At 30.6% G+C, this 24,533-nt stretch overlaps 2 protein-coding genes across 2 annotated transcripts in view; both read left to right on the top strand.

Moving 5' to 3' along the window:
* The window catches only part of LOC131854464 (fatty acyl-CoA reductase wat-like), a 35,846-nt gene extending 15,186 nt beyond the window's left edge, over positions 1-20,660 (top strand). Inside the window, exons 2-11 of the mRNA XM_059205581.1 lie at positions 10,200-10,392; positions 14,215-14,308; positions 15,048-15,170; positions 15,557-15,711; positions 16,149-16,265; positions 16,837-16,946; positions 17,178-17,239; positions 17,716-17,935; positions 18,290-18,470; positions 18,786-20,660. Of these exons, the coding sequence (XP_059061564.1) occupies positions 10,202-10,392; positions 14,215-14,308; positions 15,048-15,170; positions 15,557-15,711; positions 16,149-16,265; positions 16,837-16,946; positions 17,178-17,239; positions 17,716-17,935; positions 18,290-18,470; positions 18,786-19,152 (1,620 nt within the window). The 5' untranslated portion in view covers positions 10,200-10,201 and the 3' untranslated portion in view covers positions 19,153-20,660. The remainder of the gene's footprint in view (positions 1-10,199; positions 10,393-14,214; positions 14,309-15,047; positions 15,171-15,556; positions 15,712-16,148; positions 16,266-16,836; positions 16,947-17,177; positions 17,240-17,715; positions 17,936-18,289; positions 18,471-18,785) is intronic.
* A 941-nt stretch (positions 20,661-21,601) lies between these two features.
* On the top strand, positions 21,602-24,050 carry LOC131854420 (uncharacterized). Its single transcript, XM_059205536.1, has 2 exons — positions 21,602-21,903; positions 22,239-24,050. The coding sequence occupies exons 1-2, from the start codon at positions 21,636-21,638 to the stop codon at positions 24,035-24,037; spliced, it is 2,067 nt and encodes a 688-aa protein (XP_059061519.1). The 5' UTR covers positions 21,602-21,635; the 3' UTR covers positions 24,038-24,050.
* The last annotated feature ends 483 nt before the right edge of the window (positions 24,051-24,533 follow it).

The following is a 24,533-nucleotide window of genomic DNA, read 5'->3' as shown; positions in this document are numbered from 1 at the left end:
TCATGTCCGTATATACGTAACTTACAAAACGAATTAATTGCTATTACAACACAATACGGTTGAAATTTGTACGCTCACCATTAGTAAATAAATCCTGTTTTAAATTTGACACGATCATTATTTAAACGTACAATTAGGAAAAAATACGGTATCTTGCCATGTGATAAGTTCCCGTATTTTTTCTAATTATAATCAAATAAATACTTAATATTATTATTAAAAAATAATAAATTCCAGTGTTACTAATTAATAGAGAGATAATAAGAATTTACAGACTAACCTATTAAGGTTAGTATGTTAATTCTTATGGTAAAATATATCTAAGTATCAAAGCCATTCACAATTTATTTATTCACATGTATATATGTATAAGTGGAGTTGCAATAAAATTAATCAAGAAAGATCATATTCCATCTAACTCACTTGTAATTCGCTTAGTGTTGAAGGTACTCGGTAAACACTAGTAGTATTCTACAAATCATCACTAGAACTCTTAATGATTTGTTATAAGCCTAATTAGTGTCGTAATGTATTTAAAATAAAATATAAATGTTAGCATTTATTATATTATTTACCTAAATATAAGTAATTAAAAGTTTATATTGGGGTAAAGGGATTGTCAGTAATGTGGACTAATAACCCAATTGCTAGCAATGTACCATTTGCTAAGTCGGTCTAACTGATCTGACTTCATGTTCATTTTATAAACCTCTACTGGTGCCAGCGTAAAACGTTGGTGTATGCATATGTGCCATACCATTACCATACATTTTATTTAAAAATAAATATCTTAATAATATTATGAACACGAAAGTTTTTAAGTACATATGGATATTTGTTACTCTTACACGCAAAACTACTGAACGGATTTTGATGAAAGTTTACAGTAATATAGCTTATGCATCAGAATAACATTTAGGCTATATTTTTTATTGAAATTTATCACGGGTGAAACCGCGGCTATTGCTAGTATGTAATAAAGTTACATGCAATTAAAATATGGTCTGGCGGGGTCACAAGACTCGATAGTAGTACACCGAAAGCTCTCTCAGACGACCGTTTAAAGCAAAGGAAAATATGTGGTCAAAATAGCTTTTATAATTGCCCGAACATAAAAGTGGTAGAAGTCTTTCGGATGGCAGATCCTGGTGGCAGTTCCATCTACTTAAATTTCCTGATGAGAACAACCCAGGACACAGAAGCCGATCCCACATAAAGTGAGATGAGAGAGAGATAATCCCAGCAAAAAGAAAAAGAAAATGATATGTAATAAATTTAACAAATTAACTAATAATTTATTTGATGTATTTTAAGGGCTCTTAATTAATATTTTATTGAATATGCAGACTTATGAAATAACGTATACTATATTAAGTAATGTTAACATACAATGTTGTTAATATAAGCAGTATTTAAATTTATAAACTAAGCTACAACCATTTGCCGCGGCTTCATTCGAGTCTCGCTCTCCGAGTCCATTGTTCTCATAAGAATTTCAGAAAATGTTTTCCTGTTACAACTCTATGTGTAGTAATAGTAATGAAGTTATTTCCATATATTGGTAAGTATAATTAAAGTAAATTGTAAAAATTACATCGTAACAACGTAACATTTTTTTATAATCATTTTCATAACCACAGATAACATTATAGTACATATCATAACTAAAAAATTAAACTATACCTACTTTCTGACATCAGTCCAGAACAGATATTTATAAATTATAGCTAAGCACCATCACGATCAGGTTTGTAAGAGAGAGTTAACGTTAATTAACTTTTAATTAAATTTAATCGTAAAATAGTCAAAAAGTAATTTTATTGTAATCATGATATAATTTTAAGAAATGAAAAAAAAAGTCTAAATAGACAACTGACACCGTGTCGTTTAGTCCCATTCAAATAAGGGCTTGTACATATCAAACTGATGTATATTATATATTTTTTAATATATGTAATATTACACGGAAAAATACTCACGCCCATACAAGCAAATATACGTAGTAATGAATACAAGGGTTTGTTGGGTCCTATCTATCGATAACCAGCGACGCGGACACAGGATGTGAGATGGTACTTATTTAGAATGGCCATTTAATACATTTGTACATAATATATATATATATAATGTACATAGTATAAGACAAAATCGCTGTCGGTGTCCCTATATATGCTTAAATCTTTAAAACTACGCAACGGATTTTGAAGCGGTTTTTTAATAGTTAGAGTGATTCTAGAGGAAATTGTAATTTATATATAATACATTCGAAGCCGGGTTGGAAGTTAGTTGGTTTATGTAGACTGAAATTTCTATTAAATAATAATGTATAATAATCTCATATTGTGTCATCGAGGTCACGTGACCATAACTGGTTATACTGTTATTTTCATTTCCATCAATATCTGTGTCAATAGAGAACATGTTTTAATTGTAACGCTACAAATTATTAATGGTTTTAGAATAATAGCATAGATATAGTACCTAAATAAAGTAATTTATAAACTGTTAATTGAAATACATAATAAAGGTTAATTTCTTTATATATTTTCTTAACAATGCACTTGCGATATGTTCTAAAAAAATTGTATGTCTCTCTTTGTGCAAAGTAGAAATAGAATATTATATTTATTAGAGTTTAATCACGTTCTTATAATAAATATATTTAAAAAATTATAATTACGCTGTATCCTAAATATTTCTTTACATAATAAGGCTACCTATGAAAAGTATTTGTGAAACAAATTCATTTGCTGAATTTGAAAGAGTTATCAATTTATTTATATTACGCACTTGTCTGTAATTTTATTTATTTATGGCAGATTTTTTAAATACATATATAGGTATATTTATGTGTAGGATAAACTTTATTTTGGGGTTTACTTCCTTATTAATCAAATGTCTCGTAGTTATTCTTCTGTCTCAAAATTTAAGTTAGTGGTTTTATTTCAAGAATATATATTTTGCTCTACAAATCACGGACGACGAACATTGAGGCATCCACATTTCTTATAGAGCTCATTGTAATATTCTTGAAAAACATTAGGTTTTGAAATTTCAGTATTCTATTTGTTAATTAACATACAAATAAAAACTTCTTTCTTTTAATAGGTAATTCGAAATAATTCTTCGTTATAGTAATTAAAAAAAAACAATAAATTTAGTAGAACATACCTGCTTTTTAAAATTAATCTCGACAACGCTTTATAAAAAATCACAATAATAGGTCAACCATTACCATACATACACAAACGCGAACCTCTATGTTCTTGAAGTCGGTTAATTAGTAGGTGTTTTCTAATTATCGATAAGTAATCGATAACATTGTATTCCTATCACACCACTATCATTGAACTGTCGGCAATGATACAATCGTGACTTGAATGTAATACGTATAATGTTAGCACATCACTATGTGACGTGGTTTTGTCCACAAGTCCTATTTAAAGTTGCAATCAATTTCTTTATATGAATGTTGATTTTTCTAACTATTAGGTATAATAGTTTTATTCTAACGTTGTTGGTCATAGCTGGCCTTTATAGCTTCACGGACGAAAAATGGGAGCGTGTGCATAGGGCACTTAACCCGAATATATTAATGGAGCGGCTGAAGACCAAATCTGAGACTATGAACCATATTCGTATTTTTTCTATTAACAGAAATCAAAATTACAACGTCCTACGTCGTTAATTCGATTTCTATTAGAATGGAATAGGGGATAGATTGTAGAATTTTGATGTTAATAGGTAATAATTAGTAGTACGCACTTCATGCCATGCCTGCGTATTCTGTAATTTCACAATCATATCATCCTTAAAATCAGAACACAGCTTGCAATAAATTTATCGCGCATAAATTTTAGATAACTGCTGAAGTTTCGGACCAAGATAAGTATCATCAGTTTTTTGTATGCACATTTGTCAACATACATGTAACAAAAAATAAGAAAAGAAGAAGTATCAATTATAAATGTAATTTCAAACTTCTATTCTATCCATATTAATATTATTAAAAAGGAAAGATGTTTGGTACACGTATCACAAAAATTTATCAGGCCTATTTTAAAAAATTTTTCACGTTAAATAACTCTATTATGGCGAGAAATATGGACTGCATTACACGTGGGTAACGCCGCATTAAATAGCTAGTTCTTTAATAATGTTAGCATCCCATTCCCCAACGGTACTTTACTGTAGAGGACAAGTGCATACAAGATGCAAATGCATGCAATTGAATTAATGTAACACAGAATGTAAATATTGTATATTGGACACGTCACTACGTATTTTCCACAACAGCGACGTTGTACACAATCATAATAATAGCTCTAATTCCAGGCTATGTTAAAGATATACGGTCACGACTAGTCTTTGATCGGTTAATCAGAAGGCATTTAGTAGACGACCTTGGTAGTATAGTGACATAATCAGATGCTTGCGGATACTATTCCCAGTTATTGTGCGTGGATCAGAACGGTATATAATACTTGTATTCATGAATGCATTTCGTAACTATATCTGTTTGTTTCCAATAAAAATAAGTATTTGCATAAGTTATCTAGTGCCCATAGTAGAAATCTGTACCTAAAATTTGAACAGATTGCGCTGTGTGTCCAAAATATTAATAATTTAATATTATTATTTGGCATTGTAACGAATGTCACAAATAGCACTCGACTTGTCCAGATTTTGCATTGCGTATCGGAATTCTTACGGAGCAGAGGCTGGCTTACCTTGTTGAAGATTATTAATGCACTTGATTACACGTCGAAAAGAAATATCGTGGCCTGATAACGAAAAGAAAACCTTGATGACCCCGATGACTTCTTAACGTCAATCGTACTTTAGGCTTGCCCGTCTCTTCGCTATTTATATTTACTTTAGCGATTCCTTAAAGAGGGAACATGTTGTAGTGGTATACTGAAATTATACACATTATATGTGTGCATATCAGTATTGTAGATATTTATGTAATGCGAATGACACGTGTCGCACTTGTTCTGTAATAAATGACTAGCTCAGCTGTGACTAATCTTTATTGTTATTTTTAAACCAACAATAACTGACATTGATTATATTTTAAAAAGCTTACCAATAATTTATTATAATTACCTTTTTGATACTAAAATATATTATAGATAGAATCAGACTGTACCTCTGTCATTCTCTGTGCCCAAATACGTGTAATTTCAATCGGGCAGATTAAAAAGTTAGAATCACATTTCTAAGATTGTTGCCACTTACATTAAGATCTATTCCGCATTTTCATAACGATATGTGGCAAAGTCGATTAAATTCCGGTCGGAATAAGGGCTACGTGCAAAGCAACTTTGAGCTTTGAGGTGAACCACAACAACCTCTCCTCATCCATTGTATTATATATATATATATTATAAATTCGAAAATATGTCTGCTTCCATCACATTTTCACGCGTAAACCGTAGATGGGGTCATAGTATATTTTTTATGCAGTATAGTCGCGAATGTAACGAGCCAGTAAAGAATAATTGTTTCAAAAATAATATAGCTCCTTACCTACAGTATAATATGTACTTTATATTAGTTGTGTGCTGTGATCACGTTAATGTTTAACAAACATTTGAAATAAGTAGGTACTTAGGTACTAAAACTCGTCAAGTGACAACTGCAAACACCTTTGCCTGCCTACAGTACAGATATAATACTCTGCATAATAATTTTAACAAGACTATTGAATATATTTAAAAATATCGTAGTAATTAATCTATAATATTTTTTAAAAAGATATGTTTGTAATTTGCTTTTTCGAACTACGATGAGTTAATTTTTTTTTATATAAAAGCATATTTTTTTGTAAAATGATTTTTATTAAAAGTGACTGACTGATGACTGCTTGATGATTGATTCTGTCAAGATAAATAAATCAATAGCATAGTGTACTACCTCATGAAATTATTAATTATGATTAAATCTTTTAAACCTACTAGCGCTAGTAGGTAGCTACTAGCGGTTTAGAATACCGCTGTACTTCCGATGGTCGCGGGTTCGATTCCTCACACGGTGCAAACATTTAGTTACAGTAGTAGAATAGTACAGTATATAGTTGTAGTACATTACTAAGAATAATAACTAAATAATATAGTTTGAGATCGGTATTAATCTGCATGATTATAATACAAAATGGCGGCGGTAAATAATGTCTCTCGTCGTAACTTAAAAGTAAATAAAGTAAGTAAATAACGCTATAACAGAGGAAAAAAGCGCAGTAACATTTCATTTTGTATTATATTAGCGTTTGCTTTGTACAATCAACCTACATTAATGGTATAGGGAAATGTGATTAACAAATAAAAAAAGCTGAATGTTTAAGGATATATATATATTGATATTTAATTATAATGATATAACTAAGTACATAAACGCAAATAATCCATGAAATAGCACCTAATTCATAAAATGATCAATTCTACAGTACATAATATCAATTTTGTACTATTTATTTATCAATACAATGACAAATACATATTCTAAACACGGAAAACAAATTTCAATTCAATTGCTCACATTTTTAGCATACACATGTTAAATATAACAGATATTAAGTTACAGAAAGATTTCCGCCTTAAGTATCCCATAAACAATAGATTTTGCGTCAGTCATCATGAATTGCAAATTTTTTATGCTTAACAAGTTTTTACCTCCGACTTCCTTCGCTGGATAGTAATTACCTCATTGATAGTAGAAAATTAGGCTTTTAGAAGGGATACGTGAATTGACTTGGGTATCTGTATTAACGTGATATTGTTCAAAAACTCCAGCCATTCTTCTATAAATTTAACCGTATAGAAGGTGCACAGACATAAATATGTCTGTGCACCTTCTATACGAGAAACGCTATTATTGTAAGGTCTTATCAACGCAGTAGGGCTCAAAACTATGATTGTTATATTTTTTCGGTAATATGCAAAATCACAATACCAGAAAGTATATAACAATTTTTTTATAAAGACGCACAGATAATATGCTTTCATAAAGACGTGGGAAATAGATTTTATACTTCTAATAAGTCCATAATTTGACAGTGATAAAACTGTCAACAATTTGTATCGTCTAATGATCTTCTTAAATATGACCGCTAGTAGAACGGAATTGTACTCTGTAGTTAAATAACATTGTGTACCTACCAACGATGAGAAGGTTCAGTGTCCGAATTCTCACTCATTTAGTCGCACCTTGTGTATTTGTTTGTTTTTTTGTCTTGTTAAGACATTAGCATATAGTACAGTTTCTTATTTAGACTACTGGGAATGGAAAACATCCAATGGAACGCAATGCAACGGTAATTTATACATTACCACCAAGACCTATGTGGCACTTAGGAACTGTCTTGCCTTGATACACTTGAAGATATAAATGGTGTTGAATATATAATATATTCCAAAAGCCGTGCCTAACTTAGTCCGTGTAACTTAACGTATGGAATTATTATAAATTAATGCGTAACTTAGTCCGCGTGGAATAGTCGACGAAAGACGAATTTCCATACAAACTTTCATCCATTAGGTATTTTATTTTACTCTCTGTTTAATTTTTCACATACTTTGCATGTCACATTTAATCAAAGGTCTACAAAATAATTTCAAAGTTACTAATTTAAAAAATGACGATACTTTCAAATAACCTTTCATCATTGCTTTCAATCCCTTACAACCCATTTTTCGCATTAAAAAGTAGCATATGGCCATTCTCAAGACCTATACTATCTGTGTGCCAAATTTCATTTAAATCACTGTCATAGTACGCGTGATAGTGCAATAGAAAGACAGACAGAGTTACTTTTGCATTTATATATTAGTAAGGATTAGGTACAGAAAACTTGATGCAAACTAAAGCTTGTGTTATTACTGCAGTCGTTATTCGTTGTAAATTTGTTAAAGGGTAAAAATAGTGGATATGAAGTTCTGGATATGAAGATATAGTAGTAGTACTCAGTTGTTTTTGTAATGCAAGAGATATAACAACGGCCACATTATTTCTTGATACGTGCGGTGCCACTACGCATGTCTGTAGTATATTTTACTTTAGGTAGATCAAGAACTGTTTTCCGATTCTAATTAATTGAATACAAAATGGAAATAAAATAGAATAAACAAGAATATTCTCTCTGTCTACTGCAAAATACAGTGCCATGAAGTTGGAAAAAGTGTACTGGATAATTATTTTGCTTTATTTTACCTGCAGCTACTGGTGATTGTTCGTATGCAAAAATAACTCCATTAATATTAATTAACGATTTAATTAATTGCGAGTTCATAACCTAGTCATGAATAAACATAATTTTTATAAACACGGTTTTTATTCTGTATTTCAGTACATTATAGTGGCCCAGCCCGGCTTCGCTCGAGTGCTCAAAACTTTATGAGTTATGAGCACTCTGGAATAATGTACTATTCAAACACTGTTTCTTAAATCGGAGTATTTGTTCTAGAGCTTACTTTCTCCATAACAAAATCTCCTATATCTTTTGCTATGTTATTTATGATAGAGCCGCGAGCATCCAAAACCTTATCTAATTACATTTTGTGGTTAGAGTGTGAAACTTTACAATCGTTATTATTTTTATACTAAGTTAAAACTTATCATATCCTGGAGCTAGAAGACCGGCAGTAACTCTACTTTGCAGATGGGTAGAAGTTTCCAATAGGAAACCACTCTACATGACAGCATTACAGAATGGATTCAGACAAACTCATAGTCTTAGGACTAATTGCAAACTTTGCAGAAAAAAAACTTCTTCACAGAGTAAAGTGGGAAAGCAAGATTGTAAATGGTTATAAATTTAAGTTTGAGAGGCAAAAAAAAACAGCATGCCTAATCAAACTCTAAGTTTTAATATTGAGAAACATGTGCCAATTGCTATAATTTTACAGGCTTGTAGTTTTGTCCTTCGGACATTCACTATTATAACTAGATTCCACATCATGATGATGCCTAAGTAAGTATCGGTACTTCTAAATCTACGTACTAAACCTACTTAACACATATTTATTCCAAAGTAAATAATAAATACTGGTTGACACGTAGCATTCTCGTATAAATAATGTTAAGTAAAATATAAATAATCTTAGCATATTATAAAATCGTAAAATGATGACGAGGTGAATAAAAACTGTGAGTTTCTTTTTATGTCTTTATTTATAATAAACTTCAATTTATTTATAATGTAATAAAAAAGTACTGCAATTTCTTAAATAAAGAAATTAATCCCTTTTAGGAATGTTTATATTATTGAGGTGTGCTATTAACATTTCGTTAATGTTTTTAATGATGGCCTTTCCATGTAATTGCAATTTTTTAAGTATACATAATGAAATATAAATGCAATGCCATGTAGGTGCTGCACTCTGTGATCGAACTTAACAGTTTTAAGGCCAATTTTCAATGACATCAACGGCTCATTTAAGAGGTTGATTCCATTTATTTATGTACCGGAAACAAGTTAAAAATACATGTTTTTATATGTAATGGATAGTTTGTATCTGTACTTAATTCTTATGAAACTATATAGGAAGTGAGTAAAATTTGTTTTGTCAGTCATTGCCCCTTTAATGGTCTGACAACAATAATGTTAATGAGAATTTTATGTTTGTTACAATGAGCAATAGTTTATCTATTATTAACTAGTAACTTAGTATAAATTAACTAGTAACCGCTATAGAGAGTGAGTATTGGTGAAGACACACAAATTTGCTTTGATATAGTGAAACGTATGTTTTGCTGCATAGGTACTTCTCCCTCGCTAGCTCTTGGTCCTAAAATGAGAGATTATGTGAAGATAATAATGCAGAAGAAGAAAATTGTATTAATCAGCAATAATAACAGGTTAACCTAATGGGACGATGGAGGGTCTCATAAGCAGTAAGACGTTAATGCACATAGAAATAGAGTTCACTCTCGTATAGCATTTAAACTAATTTTTATACAACAAATATCATTTTTAACTAAATCTTATACATTTTGGATATTTCAACATTATACTGTTAGTTACACTAGTATTATCCACTCAATACCAGCTATGTCACGCTATGTTAGGTTAACTGGTAGAGATCTCGTTATCTATCGTCGATCTCTTAGATATACCACCTTTGCTCACTTTGTCTGTAATTTAGTTTATTACTGTATTTCATAATGCAATAAAGAATATATATTTTGTTTTGTTACAGAAATGACGGTAGGGGTGCAGTCTAATGATTCCCATCTGCTATTGGAAGGATCAGATATTACGTACATGGATATGATAGACGAAACTACAAGTTGTGGCGAGTCTCAGATCCAGAAATTCTACTCTGGTTCTACCATATTAGTTACAGGAGGCACTGGGTTTCTTGGAAAACTTCTCGTTGAGAAACTGCTCAGGTAAGTTTATGATCAGGATTCTGTAGACAAGTGATATTTAATGAATATAAGTAATAAACTTCATAATAAATATATCAAAGTAATTTTCTAATCTCATGAAATATAAGATATAAAAGGTCGTACTTTGTCTCGGACTTACTACTAACCGATGTTGAAGTATTTTTTAGATTTTACAATTAAATTGTCTTTAAACTCAATAAAAATGAGTCTCAATCTGAAAGTAAGACCTATATAATCTATTTTATTAAAAATACTCGCTAATTAACGCATGAAAACGTAGGACATAAAATATATTGATTGTCTTCAATCTTGACTAAGGTATAATTTGACTTGACTAAGATTAACGGTGACGTCGCTCCGTAAAGCCTGTGAAGATACCAGGAAGCTTTTACGCTTGTAGGAAAAACTGGGCTGGCTACTTTAGTAGTATCGGCTATACACGTCCAACGGCCCTGCTGAGATGCTAAATGCGGAAAATAAAGTCTATATTACATTACATTTAAACGAACTTTTCGCATATCATGTGTTACATTAACACATACGTTCTGCGTTAAACCATTTACTTAACAACTTCCTACTTGATGTTAGTTTAAAATATGACACCCTTGGTTATCATATAGATTAAGCTACTTGCATCATTTGTCGCTTCACTTCTGATCCAAAGTGTTAATTATAAAAATAATCGCGTAGTTACATCCTATGCCACACGTCTGCTACAAGCCTTGAGCAGAACTGATATTGTGTAATGATATGTGTACGCGCGTACAACATATAAACTAGACACTAACTTGCAATTTTTATAACGATAATGGACGTCATGTTATAATTAGAAAATTAAAGTTTGCGAAAATTTTTATACTATATGAAATGATAATATTTTACATTATTATTATACATTAATATACAGTGTTCAGTTAAAACATTTTACACCGAAGTAATGACTTTCTTGTACTTTAGGCTGATGTTGCGTCGATTTCAAGTAATACTCATACATCATTAGATACCTATAGCAGTCGTAATTTGTAAATACTTTGGACCATTGTTTTCAATAATAGATAGGTAGTTTTGTACTCAGAAATCACACCTCGGTTGTTAGTTACCTATAGATAAATGCAGACATTAAAATATTGCAATTTCTCACCATAATTGTCTACTAAGTAATTTCTCAAATAACAATGTTTGCACAACAAAAAATTGCAACGTATCTAATAACAAAAAACTTATATAACCACATAAGGCTACTATAGTATCATAAACTGACGGGCCGACAACTAAGGAAAAGTGATGCCTATCGTATATAGGAGGGTACGAATAATCTAGTCCTAAAAAGTCCTAAAAAGGTGTTCAAGCAAGACTGTTTGCAACATACATCTCAAGTGTTTGACATTTTACTGACCGTGCACTTATTTTATATATTGTCTACCTAATAAAATGTAATTCAAATTGACTACGGGCTTTCTCTACGAGTCAAGTTTCATGTTATTCCTTCATTTCCTATAGTTTCTCCATCATATCTCAGTTTTTACCAATATAATAATATAAATATTTTTTTCTAAATGGCAGAAATATGTAGATAAGATAGAAGTACGTAAATGTAGACAGAGTATATAAGGCTTTATTTGGAGTTTTGAATTAGAGAATCTTATTTTTTGCTTGTCATCTAATATTTACATAATAAAGTTTTAGATGTTATTGTTAAAAGTTGCCATAACATAGTGTCATGAAGAGATAAAAGATTTAAAACAAGGAAAATTAAAGTATATAATTACTCAGAATCAGGTCAAATCACAAGTCAAGGTGTTGTCCAGGCAAATACAAGGTAAGAATGCGTAAAAGCAAAGCTAAAATCAACCGTATTATCTTGAGTATATAGCTGAGTAAGATATTTGGCTAATCCCGGAACAATTTAAGCCTTAATCATACTGTTTTTAAGGTTCATATTGGAGAACTTTGATGTTTATTATTCCAAGTGTGCAACAATTGTTTACAATGAGATCTTAAGGTCGCTAAACAGACCATTTAAGGACTTGCATATATGTGTATGTGTTTTACTACGAGCCCTAATTATAGGTGGCATATATTTAAATGTTCCAGATTCAAATTATATAACAAATTATTATCCCTATTAATGTGTTCAGTCCAAAATTACATAGTTTTTTGTAATTAATTAATAGCAAAAAAAATTTAAGTTCCATTGAATTTTATAAAGAATACATAATTATAACACCTCACTATTATAACAAATTTGATAGTACTTATATGTTTGAGGTTTAAATTAAATTAGCAGAATCATAACCCAAAGTCCATTATATCCGAAGTCCATGGACTTTAGATATGATGTCATCAGAAATCTGACACTATCTAATTTACTGATGTCATCCAGTACAAGAGCTGTCTTAATCCAGACATACGATAAAGGAAAATATGTGCAACCCGTCTTTTTGGATTTCCCGGTAGTTTACACAGGTTTATTTGCAAAGTAAAAATACTCTCACGATCACAATCATGAATGAATTATGCAAGTATAGGATACCATTAGAATAATTTATTCAAATTATAAAATAACCAGTGACAATTCTAAAAGAATATAAAGAGCAAGCGCACGTGTTTAGCATAATAAGTGGGTTGACAGTGGAATAGAAAATATGGAACTTTTTACTCTGTCCAAAAATGAGGAATATCACCCTATATATATAATATATACTACGTTTCTTCATGACAGGCATATATAATATCTATGACTACTTCTATAGACATTCTTGGTATACTTGGTAGATATCAATTGTTCAATGTCCCATGGGTGGTCTATTCTATCGCATAGATAATGAACAATCATATGTGTAATTATTTGATACTAGCTAATCGGACAGACGTTGTCCTGTCTTAACTATTGTTGAATAGAGTCAATAACTCTGCGCATTGTACATAGTAGGGAAACGTTGAAGAGAACTTAACGAGTATATTAACTTTTCTAGTGTTCCGCATATCTTTCTGTTACGAGTGCACTATTCCATTATCGTTCATAAAAAACGTTCTAAATCTTACTAGTATATTAATTGAGTCAAACCAATAATTAATAATTCCTTCCAAAGTAATTTCTTTATAAGTTGAAATTCTGTATCTTATGTATCCCTTATCTATGACTCTCCTCTCTGAACCACGGTCATTCGCTAATTCATATTGCGTCCTGTAATTTAAATTTACTATGCAGGTAACATACAACATTTCAATCACATATTACTTTTTATCATTACGGTGTCGAGATGTCTAGAAAAACTGATTCAAATTCTACATTCAGAGTTATGACTGTCATGTATATTACTTTACTCTTTTATTTGCTGTGACAGACAAGTGATGCAATTAATATTGAGATTTTACTTGCTTATGATAAGGTTGATAATTAATTGACCAACTTCATTGATAATGTGTATTTTTATCTGCGGGAGATAAAACCTATTACACTCTTTTGATTTCCGAATAGATTTCACATAATGCTATAACGCTGATATGATATTAATCTCATAAAACAGAATATTGTTGAAGTCTATTAATACATCATGTAATGATTGTAATGGATTACTGGAGGAGGATCCATCCACTTTGCTGTCTTATGGAATAGCAACAATAAGAATAAGATAGTCCCTTTTCTATATTATCAGTGATATAGAACATATTGTTCCCGATTATGTTACCAAATAGTAATTGTTTTTTTGTAAGACTGATCAAGCCTATTTTCAGGAACATATCAATTTGTAATGGTATAAGTGTAGGTATATTGTCAATATATATGCTTTATGTAATCTAGTTATTTCTTCTTTCCAGATCATGTCCAGATATAAAAAAGTTATTCCTTTTGGCGAGACCAAAAAAGAATAAAGACATATCGAAAAGACTTCAAGAACAATTTGAAGATGTCGTAAGTATTTCATACAACTTATTAATTAGTTGTAAAAAGCTAAAGACACTTCGCCGACGGATTCTGTTGCTCAACACTAGTTGCACCATTAAATTTAATTTCACTAATTTCTTAATTATTACGTATATTATATTACTGCTGCTCATTAAAACGTCTGTTTAAGAAATACATATATAGTATCCTAGTGGTGGCGCGGTGTTTGAAATTCGACTACAGACTTCACCAATAAACAAAAGAGTATATACGAATATGCGTGTGTGTCAATTACGTGGTAGTGACTGTGATATATTTTTTTTTATTTCATGTAGTGTGAAAGCATAATTTAAAAAAGTATTACCCTTTGCACTCCTACTCTATATAACATATATATAGTTTTACAGATAATACTCGTACGAGTATATACATGTAGATTTCATAGTTACGTATCTTCAGGCTAACTCCCTTACGGCAGAAAGAAACAAATGTCACTTGGCTTCAGTACTACTTACAATTCTAACTTCATTCTCATGCTGTCATGACTCATAGCATGCATGGTTTCGATAAAGGAAGTACTATTCTCCATTTCTATTTCCTTTATACATTATTAATTAGATGTTTTTAGACTTACAGCTTTCTTAGTCAGTCTTACCATAAATTATGGAAAGACAAATCTCCCATTACCCATAACTCTTATATTAACATAGAAAGTAATAATATATTGTTAAAACTTAAGTTTTTAAATAATATTATATTGGTGCAGCTCTACGACAAGCTAAGGAAAGAGCGTCCTGGATTCCTGAAGAAGATAACAATCGTAGAAGGAGACGTTGGTCAAATTGGGCTTGGAATGAATGAAGAAGATAGAATGAAAGTTATCAACGAGGTAATTATTTATAATTATGTACCAACATAAGCTTTATAGTTCATTTACTCGCTACTTCATCTTCTTTTTTTAGATAAATATAACCATGTCTCGTGATACAATCTATCTTCAAGCTAAATTTCGTTGTCATTTCATTAGGATCCATTTACTCATTTAAAGGTTACAAATTGACAGGACTAATCCTCGGGAATGGTAACGCGTTAATAAGAACCACATGCCTCTCATAATTTTCATGTCTACATATAAAGGTTACCACTCACCACCACACAGGCCGACAGCTTAATTATCATTTCAATTATATGTATAATTGAAAACATTACCACACCAAATATATAACTGAAACCACTATTTATGTAAGATAGAGATTATATATTAAAAAATTTCAGGTAGAAGTCATTTTTCATGGAGCAGCGACTGTGAGATTTGACGAAGCTTTAAAAACCGCTGTAGAAATTAATGTTCGAGGCACCAGGGAGATGTTACACTTGGCGAGATCCTGCAGCAAGCTACGTGCCCTTGTTCATGTATCCACGGCATACAGGTATATACTATCCACCTTTGTATAGGGAATACCTAATAATTACAGTAACGTGATAGAAGACGTTGTATGATCACGCGAAATTTTATCGTACGAATAGGACAGCTGGAACCGGGAAATACCACACCTCTATCATAGCGTCATAGCGTATAGCATAGTCAAGTTTCCGGACGCCCATCTTCCTTCCTTTTATCCTTTTTTTTAATTCCTTCTCATACCTACCCTTTCTTAAAGGACGGCAACTCACCTCCAATATCCTTAATATTGCCCGGACTGATAAGCTGCAACGCTAATCAATTCACCATTAGGTGTACTGCAAGCGTATCCATCTACACTAACTGTTGCATAAATGTAAATTTATATATTATACAGTAATAAAAAAATATATAATTTATTTAGTGTTTAAACTCACACTGATTATTTCGATGCTATCTTTACAGCAATTGCCTGCATAATGAAATCGATGAAAAGTTCTACGAACGTTCTCTGCCTGGGGAAAAATTAATAGATCTAGTTGAAACTATGGACGAGAAGATAATCAATAACATCACACCTGGGTATGTATCTATAAAATTAATTCATAATTACCGTCAACTTGATTACTTGACAAACAAAATCAATTCAACATTTTTTGTAATAGTGACGGTAAACTGTATTTAAGCCGATTATGTTAATATGTAGTAATATCACTTTATAAGCTTTTTAAACTGGATATAGTTAAGCCGTCAATCTGACGTTAGATTCCGAAGGACTGAAATGTCATATCTCCATAGTTCAGACAGTGAAATCTTAATGTCTTACGTCATCAATCAAAAGAAAACACAATTTACAAACTGAACTGCGTGACACGACATACGACATTGTATATATATATATATATATATATATACAATGTCAAAAATATATACAATGTATATGTATATTTATATATACTTTATAATACCGCACTACACACCCGCAGGTACTATATAGCTTACATTAGTCGTTAAACAATAACAATGTAATAATTAATTAGATGATAGATTTTTTGAGTTCATCAATAATACAAAAGAACATACAAGAAATATTTCCTGTTTATATTTTGTTCATAGATTTCATATTATATGTAAGAATACATTCTAATTTCAGGTTACTCGGCGACTTCCCCAATACATACGCCTACACAAAAGCTGCCGCTGAAGATATTGTGTTGAAGCTCTCTAAAGGTCTACCGGTGGCACTGTTCAGACCAGCTATAGGTACCATCAACATTTTAAGCTACTAATTACGATTACATGATTTTATACACACACATAAAGCTATAATAATATGAATATTATAATTATAGCCATTATTTACTGGTATCTACTGAAATCACAGCAGAAATGAAGTATATTTTATTTAATTTCATATAATTATACGATACGGTTATTAGATTCTACTTTTACTTATACATTTATATAACAATACATTGATAATATTGGTTTCAGTGATTGGTACGGCAAAGGAACCTTTCCCTGGATGGATTGATAACGTTTACGGTCCTACTGGCGTAAGTATTTTTTTCTTTCGTACGTGTACACGTACTTATAAATATGAAATACTTACTGATAGCTGTAACTTTGAGCTTAGTGTAATTGTAAGTAAGATTCCGATAAGCTATTCCATGATGGTAAACAATGTTAATAAACTAAATGCAATTGAAGATAGAAATGGTACACTCAATTTATGTTATGTTATATTATCAAATAATGCTAGGCGCATGTTCGATAATGATTACATCAACAAGTATTCTTCACAGCTTTAAAAGTCACACATTTAACGGCTAAAAGTTTCACCGAACGAAACCATTTGCCTTTCTGTTTGATGATATATTTTTACATAACTTATCTTTTGTTGTTCAGATTTGTCCCTATCTACAATTTGACGTGAAGGCAAGTTCATCAGATAGCCTATTAAATCTATCCAACTTATTCCAAATCTAATCTATTAGATATACTTTGAACATTACGTTTTTTTAATTTACAGGCTGTGGTTGGAGCTGCAGTAGGTTTACTCCATGTCCTCAACTGTAACCCCAAAGCAATTGCAGACTTAGTCCCCGGTGATATGGTTGTGAATAGCTGTATTGTAACAGCATGGAAGACTGCGAAGGAATACCCTGGGAATCATGAAGATGCTCCACCACCCGACTTACCCCCACCAGTTTATAATTACGTATCATCTGAACAAAACCCATTGACTTGGGGTAAGTACTTATCTTCACTTGAGTCTTAGACAGCTTTTTCGGAGGGGATAATGAATTATTCTCTTTTAAAATATCTTGTAACATACATATTTTACTATACCTTAATAGGTAAAAATAAAAATCGAACTTAAAAAGACAAATATGAGTGTTTTATAAAACATAACATCAATGTATTAATTGATTAACAATATTAATTAATTAAATCTAAATAACGGAGAAAAAATTTTTTTGTATACTTCTTAGAAAATTTCGAATTTTTAAATAATTTTATGAATAATATAAGTTTCTGTTCCATCATATGTATCATATACTCAGTAGCAACATCTAAATTCCCTTATTTTATTGTTGTTACAGAGAAGTTCATGAAATACAATGAAATACATGGCTTTGAAGTTCCACCGTTTGCTGCTGTCTACTTCTACTTGTTCCACCTAACTCCGTCCCGCTTTGTGTACACATTGTACTGCATCTTCCTCCATTGGATACCGGCCTACATTGTAGATGCTATTGCTGTACTGATTGGAAAGAAACCTATGTGAGTATTTTTTCTGAATACTAAATAATAGCCCAACTGAAGAAAAGCAAGCTGCTTAATGGCAGAAAAGGCTGACCCATCTATTGATCTACAATATATAGATAATATAAATTGTAGATTAATATAAGCAAGTAACGCTTATATTATATATATCATTGAGACCGCAGATGTAATATTATTGCTGAAATTTCATAGCAAAAATATTAATATTACTAATTGAATTACCTAAAGGGTATCTGCACAGTGTAAACTATCCTATAGGTAACGGAGCATATTAAACTAATTCGAAAGTAAATAAATACATTTTCGTTTCAGGTTACGAAAAGCGTACACGAAAATTGCAAAGTTTTCAGACGTCCTCTCCTACTTCGCTTTACGTCAATGGAAATTCTCAAACGCGAACATACAAAGTTTGTATAGCGACTTATGCGAGGCCGACAAACAAATGTTCGGCTTTGACATGTCCTCTATCAGTTGGAATGAATATTTCTACAATTACGTCCGTGGTGTTAGGATCTTTCTTTTGAAAGACCCCATGGATACCGTACCAGCGAGTGTAAAGAAGCATTATAGACTCAAAATATTGCATTACACGTTTTGCACTATTTTGGGTTTGGGTTTATTAAGGTTTTCATGGAGTATACTTAGTTTTTTTTATGCGTTAGGTTATAGATGTTTCTGATTATTATTTGATAAATATCAGTTATTGCGCTTTGTAAATTTTATATAATGACATTATGTCAGAAAGTACCTATTGTTGGTGGTTAGAAAGAGAAAGATAAATCATTGATATTTTTAGGCAATGGCCATGTAATATATGATGAAGGAATTTGGGATTAAAAATCTTATTAAATAGAGTCTTCAGTAGCTTATACTATGGGTTAATAATTACGGAGGTTGTCTTTCTACCTTATAATTTATAAAGAAATCATGGCTCGAAATCAGGTAACATTGGTCCAGCTATTAAAAACTCCTATATCTTCCGATTATTGTTCCGACATACCACTAGTAAGTTATGCATCGTGTATCGGTCTAGTGCATCCGCAATTATAGCCATTGGTAATTAAATTTTTAAGTAATTGATTACAATGTACAATGATATAATTGATATACCAATTAGGACGCTCGAATACTATGACAACGGTATGGGTACCTTTTTTACATTATTAAATATCGAATATTCAGTGTATGTGAATATAAAATTTCAGAAAGCTAATTATTTCAGTTTTACTACACATACGAGTATCATGTAACAGATGATTATGATGTCCTTGGTTATTTGTATGTAGCTAGATTAATTCTGAAACTAGAATATTATAACTCTATTTTTCTATTATTAACCCCAAGTCCCTGAAGATCCAAATGAGAAACGAACACTGGATACTGGGCGTAAATTTAATGAAATTGATATATTTTTATAATTATTTCAAAGCGTAGCTACAATAATAAATTGTATAAAAATATTGTGATTATATATTACCTTAACATGTATAAGTAGATTACATTTTAAAAAATCAGGTTCTAATAAATTTATAAGTAGGTACTACCTACTTATTTAAGAGTATTTGTCAAGAAAGTTTTTGATTAAAAAACAATCAAGACAACTAGCAACATCACTAATTATATTGTCCTAGGATTCTCCAAATGCATATTCTTTAGGTTAAAATATAAGCTTTTATACTTTGTTATTGCGATAACTCAATTGTTAATAATAATACATATTTCAAATCCACAGATCACATACAGCGGAGACTAAGAAATTTGTATAAAAATAAATGTGATTCTGATAACCTAGCCTTACACTTGCCTTGATATTACAGGAAATTTGTAAAAGACAACTAAAATACTATTACTGTTTTTAATCTCAGTACATTATCATTTTTCTACATACATTTAATATAAGAACATAAAATCTGTATATTATCGGAGATAATTAGTTACTTAATTACTGTACTGTATTTTATTATAGCTACGGGGCCAGTATGAAGGATGCATAATATGTTCAGTTACAATATCTATCAATATAAAGTTTAATTTATACCACAATGTATAGATTTATGGTTTAAATTAGAACCGATTTTTATGTCATATTTCTCAGAAATGGCAACACATGAGGGCTGCAATGAGTATCTCATGACGCCATGTTGTCAGTTATGTTCTCGTATATATATAGAGGCGACTGTTGCCACTTGCAACTATGTAGATTGGTTGCCATTTCAGTTGATTGAAAAACATTCAAACCGTATCCTCTGTGACCTTACTAGATCCGGAGCTCCTCATAACATCGGTATTGTACTATATACTCATCAATGGTACCTATTCTATATACAATATATCTTGATATAGTTAATTATTAACATTAAATATTTCAATGTGATAAATAATATCGAAATTTGCTCAGTTATTTTAATGTACCTATATAGAATAATATAAATAATTTTGTATTTAATTTGTAATGATTGTGTGTGTGTGTCTGTGTTAGTTGCCATTTAATTATAATAAGTAAATAAATTAATATAGTGATAGAATGTCTTTTTTTTTACTACTTGTAGCATTAACATTTTGCTAAAACAATGTAGGTAACATTGTTTTATCAAAATATAAAATGATCCACAATTTTAATAAATTACTATTTTGTTTCATATAATACCATAATCACGACCGTTATAATTTTGAGCTATAGGTACTTACTGACTGACGATTAGCCATGCTGTTTATGTCAATAACCAGCGGTATTTATAATGTGAACCAACCGCTTGTCAAAATTATTCGACATTCCAAGTCATATGTAACATTCAATTTATTTTTCAGGACCATTAAAACTTAATTGATATGATTAATGTTACATACGAGTACGACTTGGAATATCGAATAACCTTGTATACCATATACAGATATGTATAATAAAACAATAAATATATTGCATGTATCTTGCAACTTGCAATGACTTACATTTTCTATTTATACTTAGGTATAGGTATAGTTTATGGTTTATGCATTAGAAGTAACAGAAATTATTATTATTATATCAATTAATTGTTTGGCTGTTAGGGATTTTCCAGAGCCGTAAAACCTATTAATAAAATAAATACATAGATCAAGTTATGATTATGTCACATCAGGACAGACAATGATGTAGGTACCTTTTAGATATAACATTGACAGATGAATTTTTACAGATATTTTTGTATTATAATAAGTTTTGTAACTTTATATATACAAGCAAAGGATGATATTAATATAATGAATTATGGTCTGGATGTCGTATCGCCATTTTCAATTGGGTTGCAATTTTTTGTTAATGTCAATAATACCTCTGACAATGATATCGAAGCTGAACTGATTCCAGATGAATGCTGTCTGAAGATGGAACCTAATTTAAATTGTGATATTTTAGAAGCAATTGGAGACTGTATTCAAAACATTCCTAAAGGTTTTATCTTGTACTATTTATATCCCATAAGTTTACCACCATTTATTATGTATTCTAGGATAGAAATTATCCAATATGATTTATAATGGATACGTATCTATGTTTTAAAGTAAAATTCCAGCTTTCGATACTTAGTACTTTCTGCTAGGCATTGACTCGTCGAAGTCGCAAAACATATAGGCATATGTTATTGTCATTAGATTCAGGATAAATATATTTACTGTTATTGCACTATTATATATAATCTAGAACTAAGTTTACTAGTATAACATATTTAAATAATTCTGTATAATATAATAATGTAATACACTCTACAAAATAAATATTATTTATAGGTTCAACTAAAATGTTCAAAATGGTAGCGCCACTGTTAGATCCATTCGAAAGATATGGTTACTGTGTATTCAATTTGGATTCAGTACCAGAAGATAGGCACAAAGGGGTGAAGAGAATCGCTGTAAAAATACCATTTGATACACGTTTAAAAAACAAAGAACAAACTATGGAAATACCAGAAATTATAAAACTTTGTAGCAAAATAGATGAAGATCCATTAAATAATTGTAAACCAGTTGACTGTGATATATATTATAATGGCAGAAGATCTTATTTTAATAAAAGACTTAGTAGGTGCTCGCATATACCTAAATGTATATCTGAGTTTGGAAACAATATCAGTAGTGTAATTTACAATCCAAATTCAAATAAATGTGTTAGGGAGCAGGTCATTACGAATACTGACATACATTTATTGAAAAATAATAATAAAGGTATAAACAGAAAGACAAAAGATATTATTTTAATACAAAACGTACACACAACCAGAAAAGCACAAAAGCATAAATTTGATGAAAATGAGAAAGACTTTATTGTGGAAACTATCTTACCTTCTAATAGAACTATGGAAGTAAAAGCAAAGTCTGATGTCACGAAAAATGTAAGTTATTTCAAGTGGAGTTTGAATAAGTATTCACCAACCAACAAGTTCACTCTCGTTGTACTTAGTCTAGTAATTATAGTACAGTGTTGTATAATTTGTACCATGATGTATTGTTTATCAAAAAACTGCCCGTGTTGTGATAAGAAGAAAGTTGTTAGGAAGTTTTTTAATTACAAACATGACGCTTCTGTTACTACACCTTTAATTGCGACTAGTAATATTGACACTGATACTACCGAGTTTCAGTATTTGAGCGAATCATCCAATATAGATAAAAAAATCAAGTGTTATAAAGCATGCCAAAAAGAATGGAAAAACAATATTAAAATGAGTATGTCTGACGATATTTTATCCAAATGTGTAAACAGAAGGGATTGGAATAGAAAACCAGGAAAATCTAATGCTATTCCCGAAACTGATGAGACAGTCGTTACTAAAGACACTGAAATCAAATGTGATGTGATAAACTTCCAAAAAAACGAATTTGCTAGTAATATATTTAAGACATCTGACGTTAAAGTTAATTTTGAGAATGAATTACAATCTAACGAAAGTGAAAAAGACATAAGTTCAAGTAAAAGAGCCAAAAGTATAGTGAAGAAAATAGAAGATAAAAGTAAAGATAAAAAGGATAAAATAGAATATCCTAAATCCCAATGCAAAAATACATCTGAAAGAGAAATCAAATGTCACAGTTATAATAACATGGACGATATTCCTAATATAACCGGCTTCCAAACAAGTACACACAGCAATAATGTGGGAGTCTACAAATACAATAAAAGTAAAAAAGGAACATTATCAGCTTCTACTGAAAAAGGGGCACAAGCGGTGTTTTCAAATGATTCAATCGATGATTTTCTTTCAGGGCGTGGCATGTTCTTAACTGGTGAAAATTTGTCTAAATACTCATTCTTCAGTGGATCAAATATTTATAACAAAAAAACTTCAACATCATCGGATATATCAAGCAAAACATCTAAAAATAATTTAGTAAGGAATGTATTATCACTTTTACGAATAAAATCCAAACATGGCCATTCTTCGGACCCTGGAAAAAAGAAAAGTAGTCAAAATTTTGATATTGAAATATTACATGACATGTCTCATGCTTCAATTTACTCGTCAAGTAACAATGACTCTGATTATATAAAACATTTAAAAATAACCAAAGAGTCGAGAAGTTCTATGTAACGACAAACAAGAAAACAATAATTATAGTATTTTAGATTTAATATTATTATGTACTTCATTGAAATATTTTTATTGAAGTACTTGTATATTTGCTTGTCTTGTTTTAATATCACTATTATTAGAAGGCACACGGTTTGTCTTCAAAATATATATAAGTAGGTAATAATAGACATATTCCCATAACGACATGCCAATGTGAACCAGTATCTATTACCACTAGCAGATGGTTTTTTTTTTCGAAATATTCTATTGCTGTTGGCCGCAGCTGGCTTCACATCTTCGCCAAACTATCGTCTGCAGGCTGAGTTAGGACGAGTGATAGTTAGATAGATACTTATATAACATTTGAATTACAATTATTGGAGATAATGAGTTTTTAAATCTGGCTTAAATCATATAGATTATGATGACCTCAAAAATATAAGTTAAGTAATAACGGTGCAAGACTTATAAACAACAACAAAGTAAATGAAACACATATAGTAAGATAGAATTT

This window comes from Achroia grisella, unplaced genomic scaffold (assembly GCF_030625045.1).
Source record: "Achroia grisella isolate CSIRO2021 unplaced genomic scaffold, CSIRO_AGI_Agris_v1 utg1186, whole genome shotgun sequence".
Taxonomy (NCBI): Eukaryota; Metazoa; Arthropoda; class Insecta; order Lepidoptera; family Pyralidae; genus Achroia; species Achroia grisella.
The sequence above is the reverse complement of the archived record's forward strand: the minus strand, read 5'-3'. Positions and strand labels throughout refer to the sequence as shown.

What these genes read in the sequence shown, in the direction of transcription:
- LOC131854420 (XM_059205536.1), top strand. Translation starts at nt 21,636, where the DNA reads ATGAATTTTTACAGATATTTTTGTATTATAATAAGTTTTGTAACTTTA. An exon ending in TATTCAAAACATTCCTAAAG is followed by an intron (nt 21,904 to 22,238) that starts GTTTTATCTTGT and finishes TATTATTTATAG; the next exon opens with GTTCAACTAAAATGTTCAAA.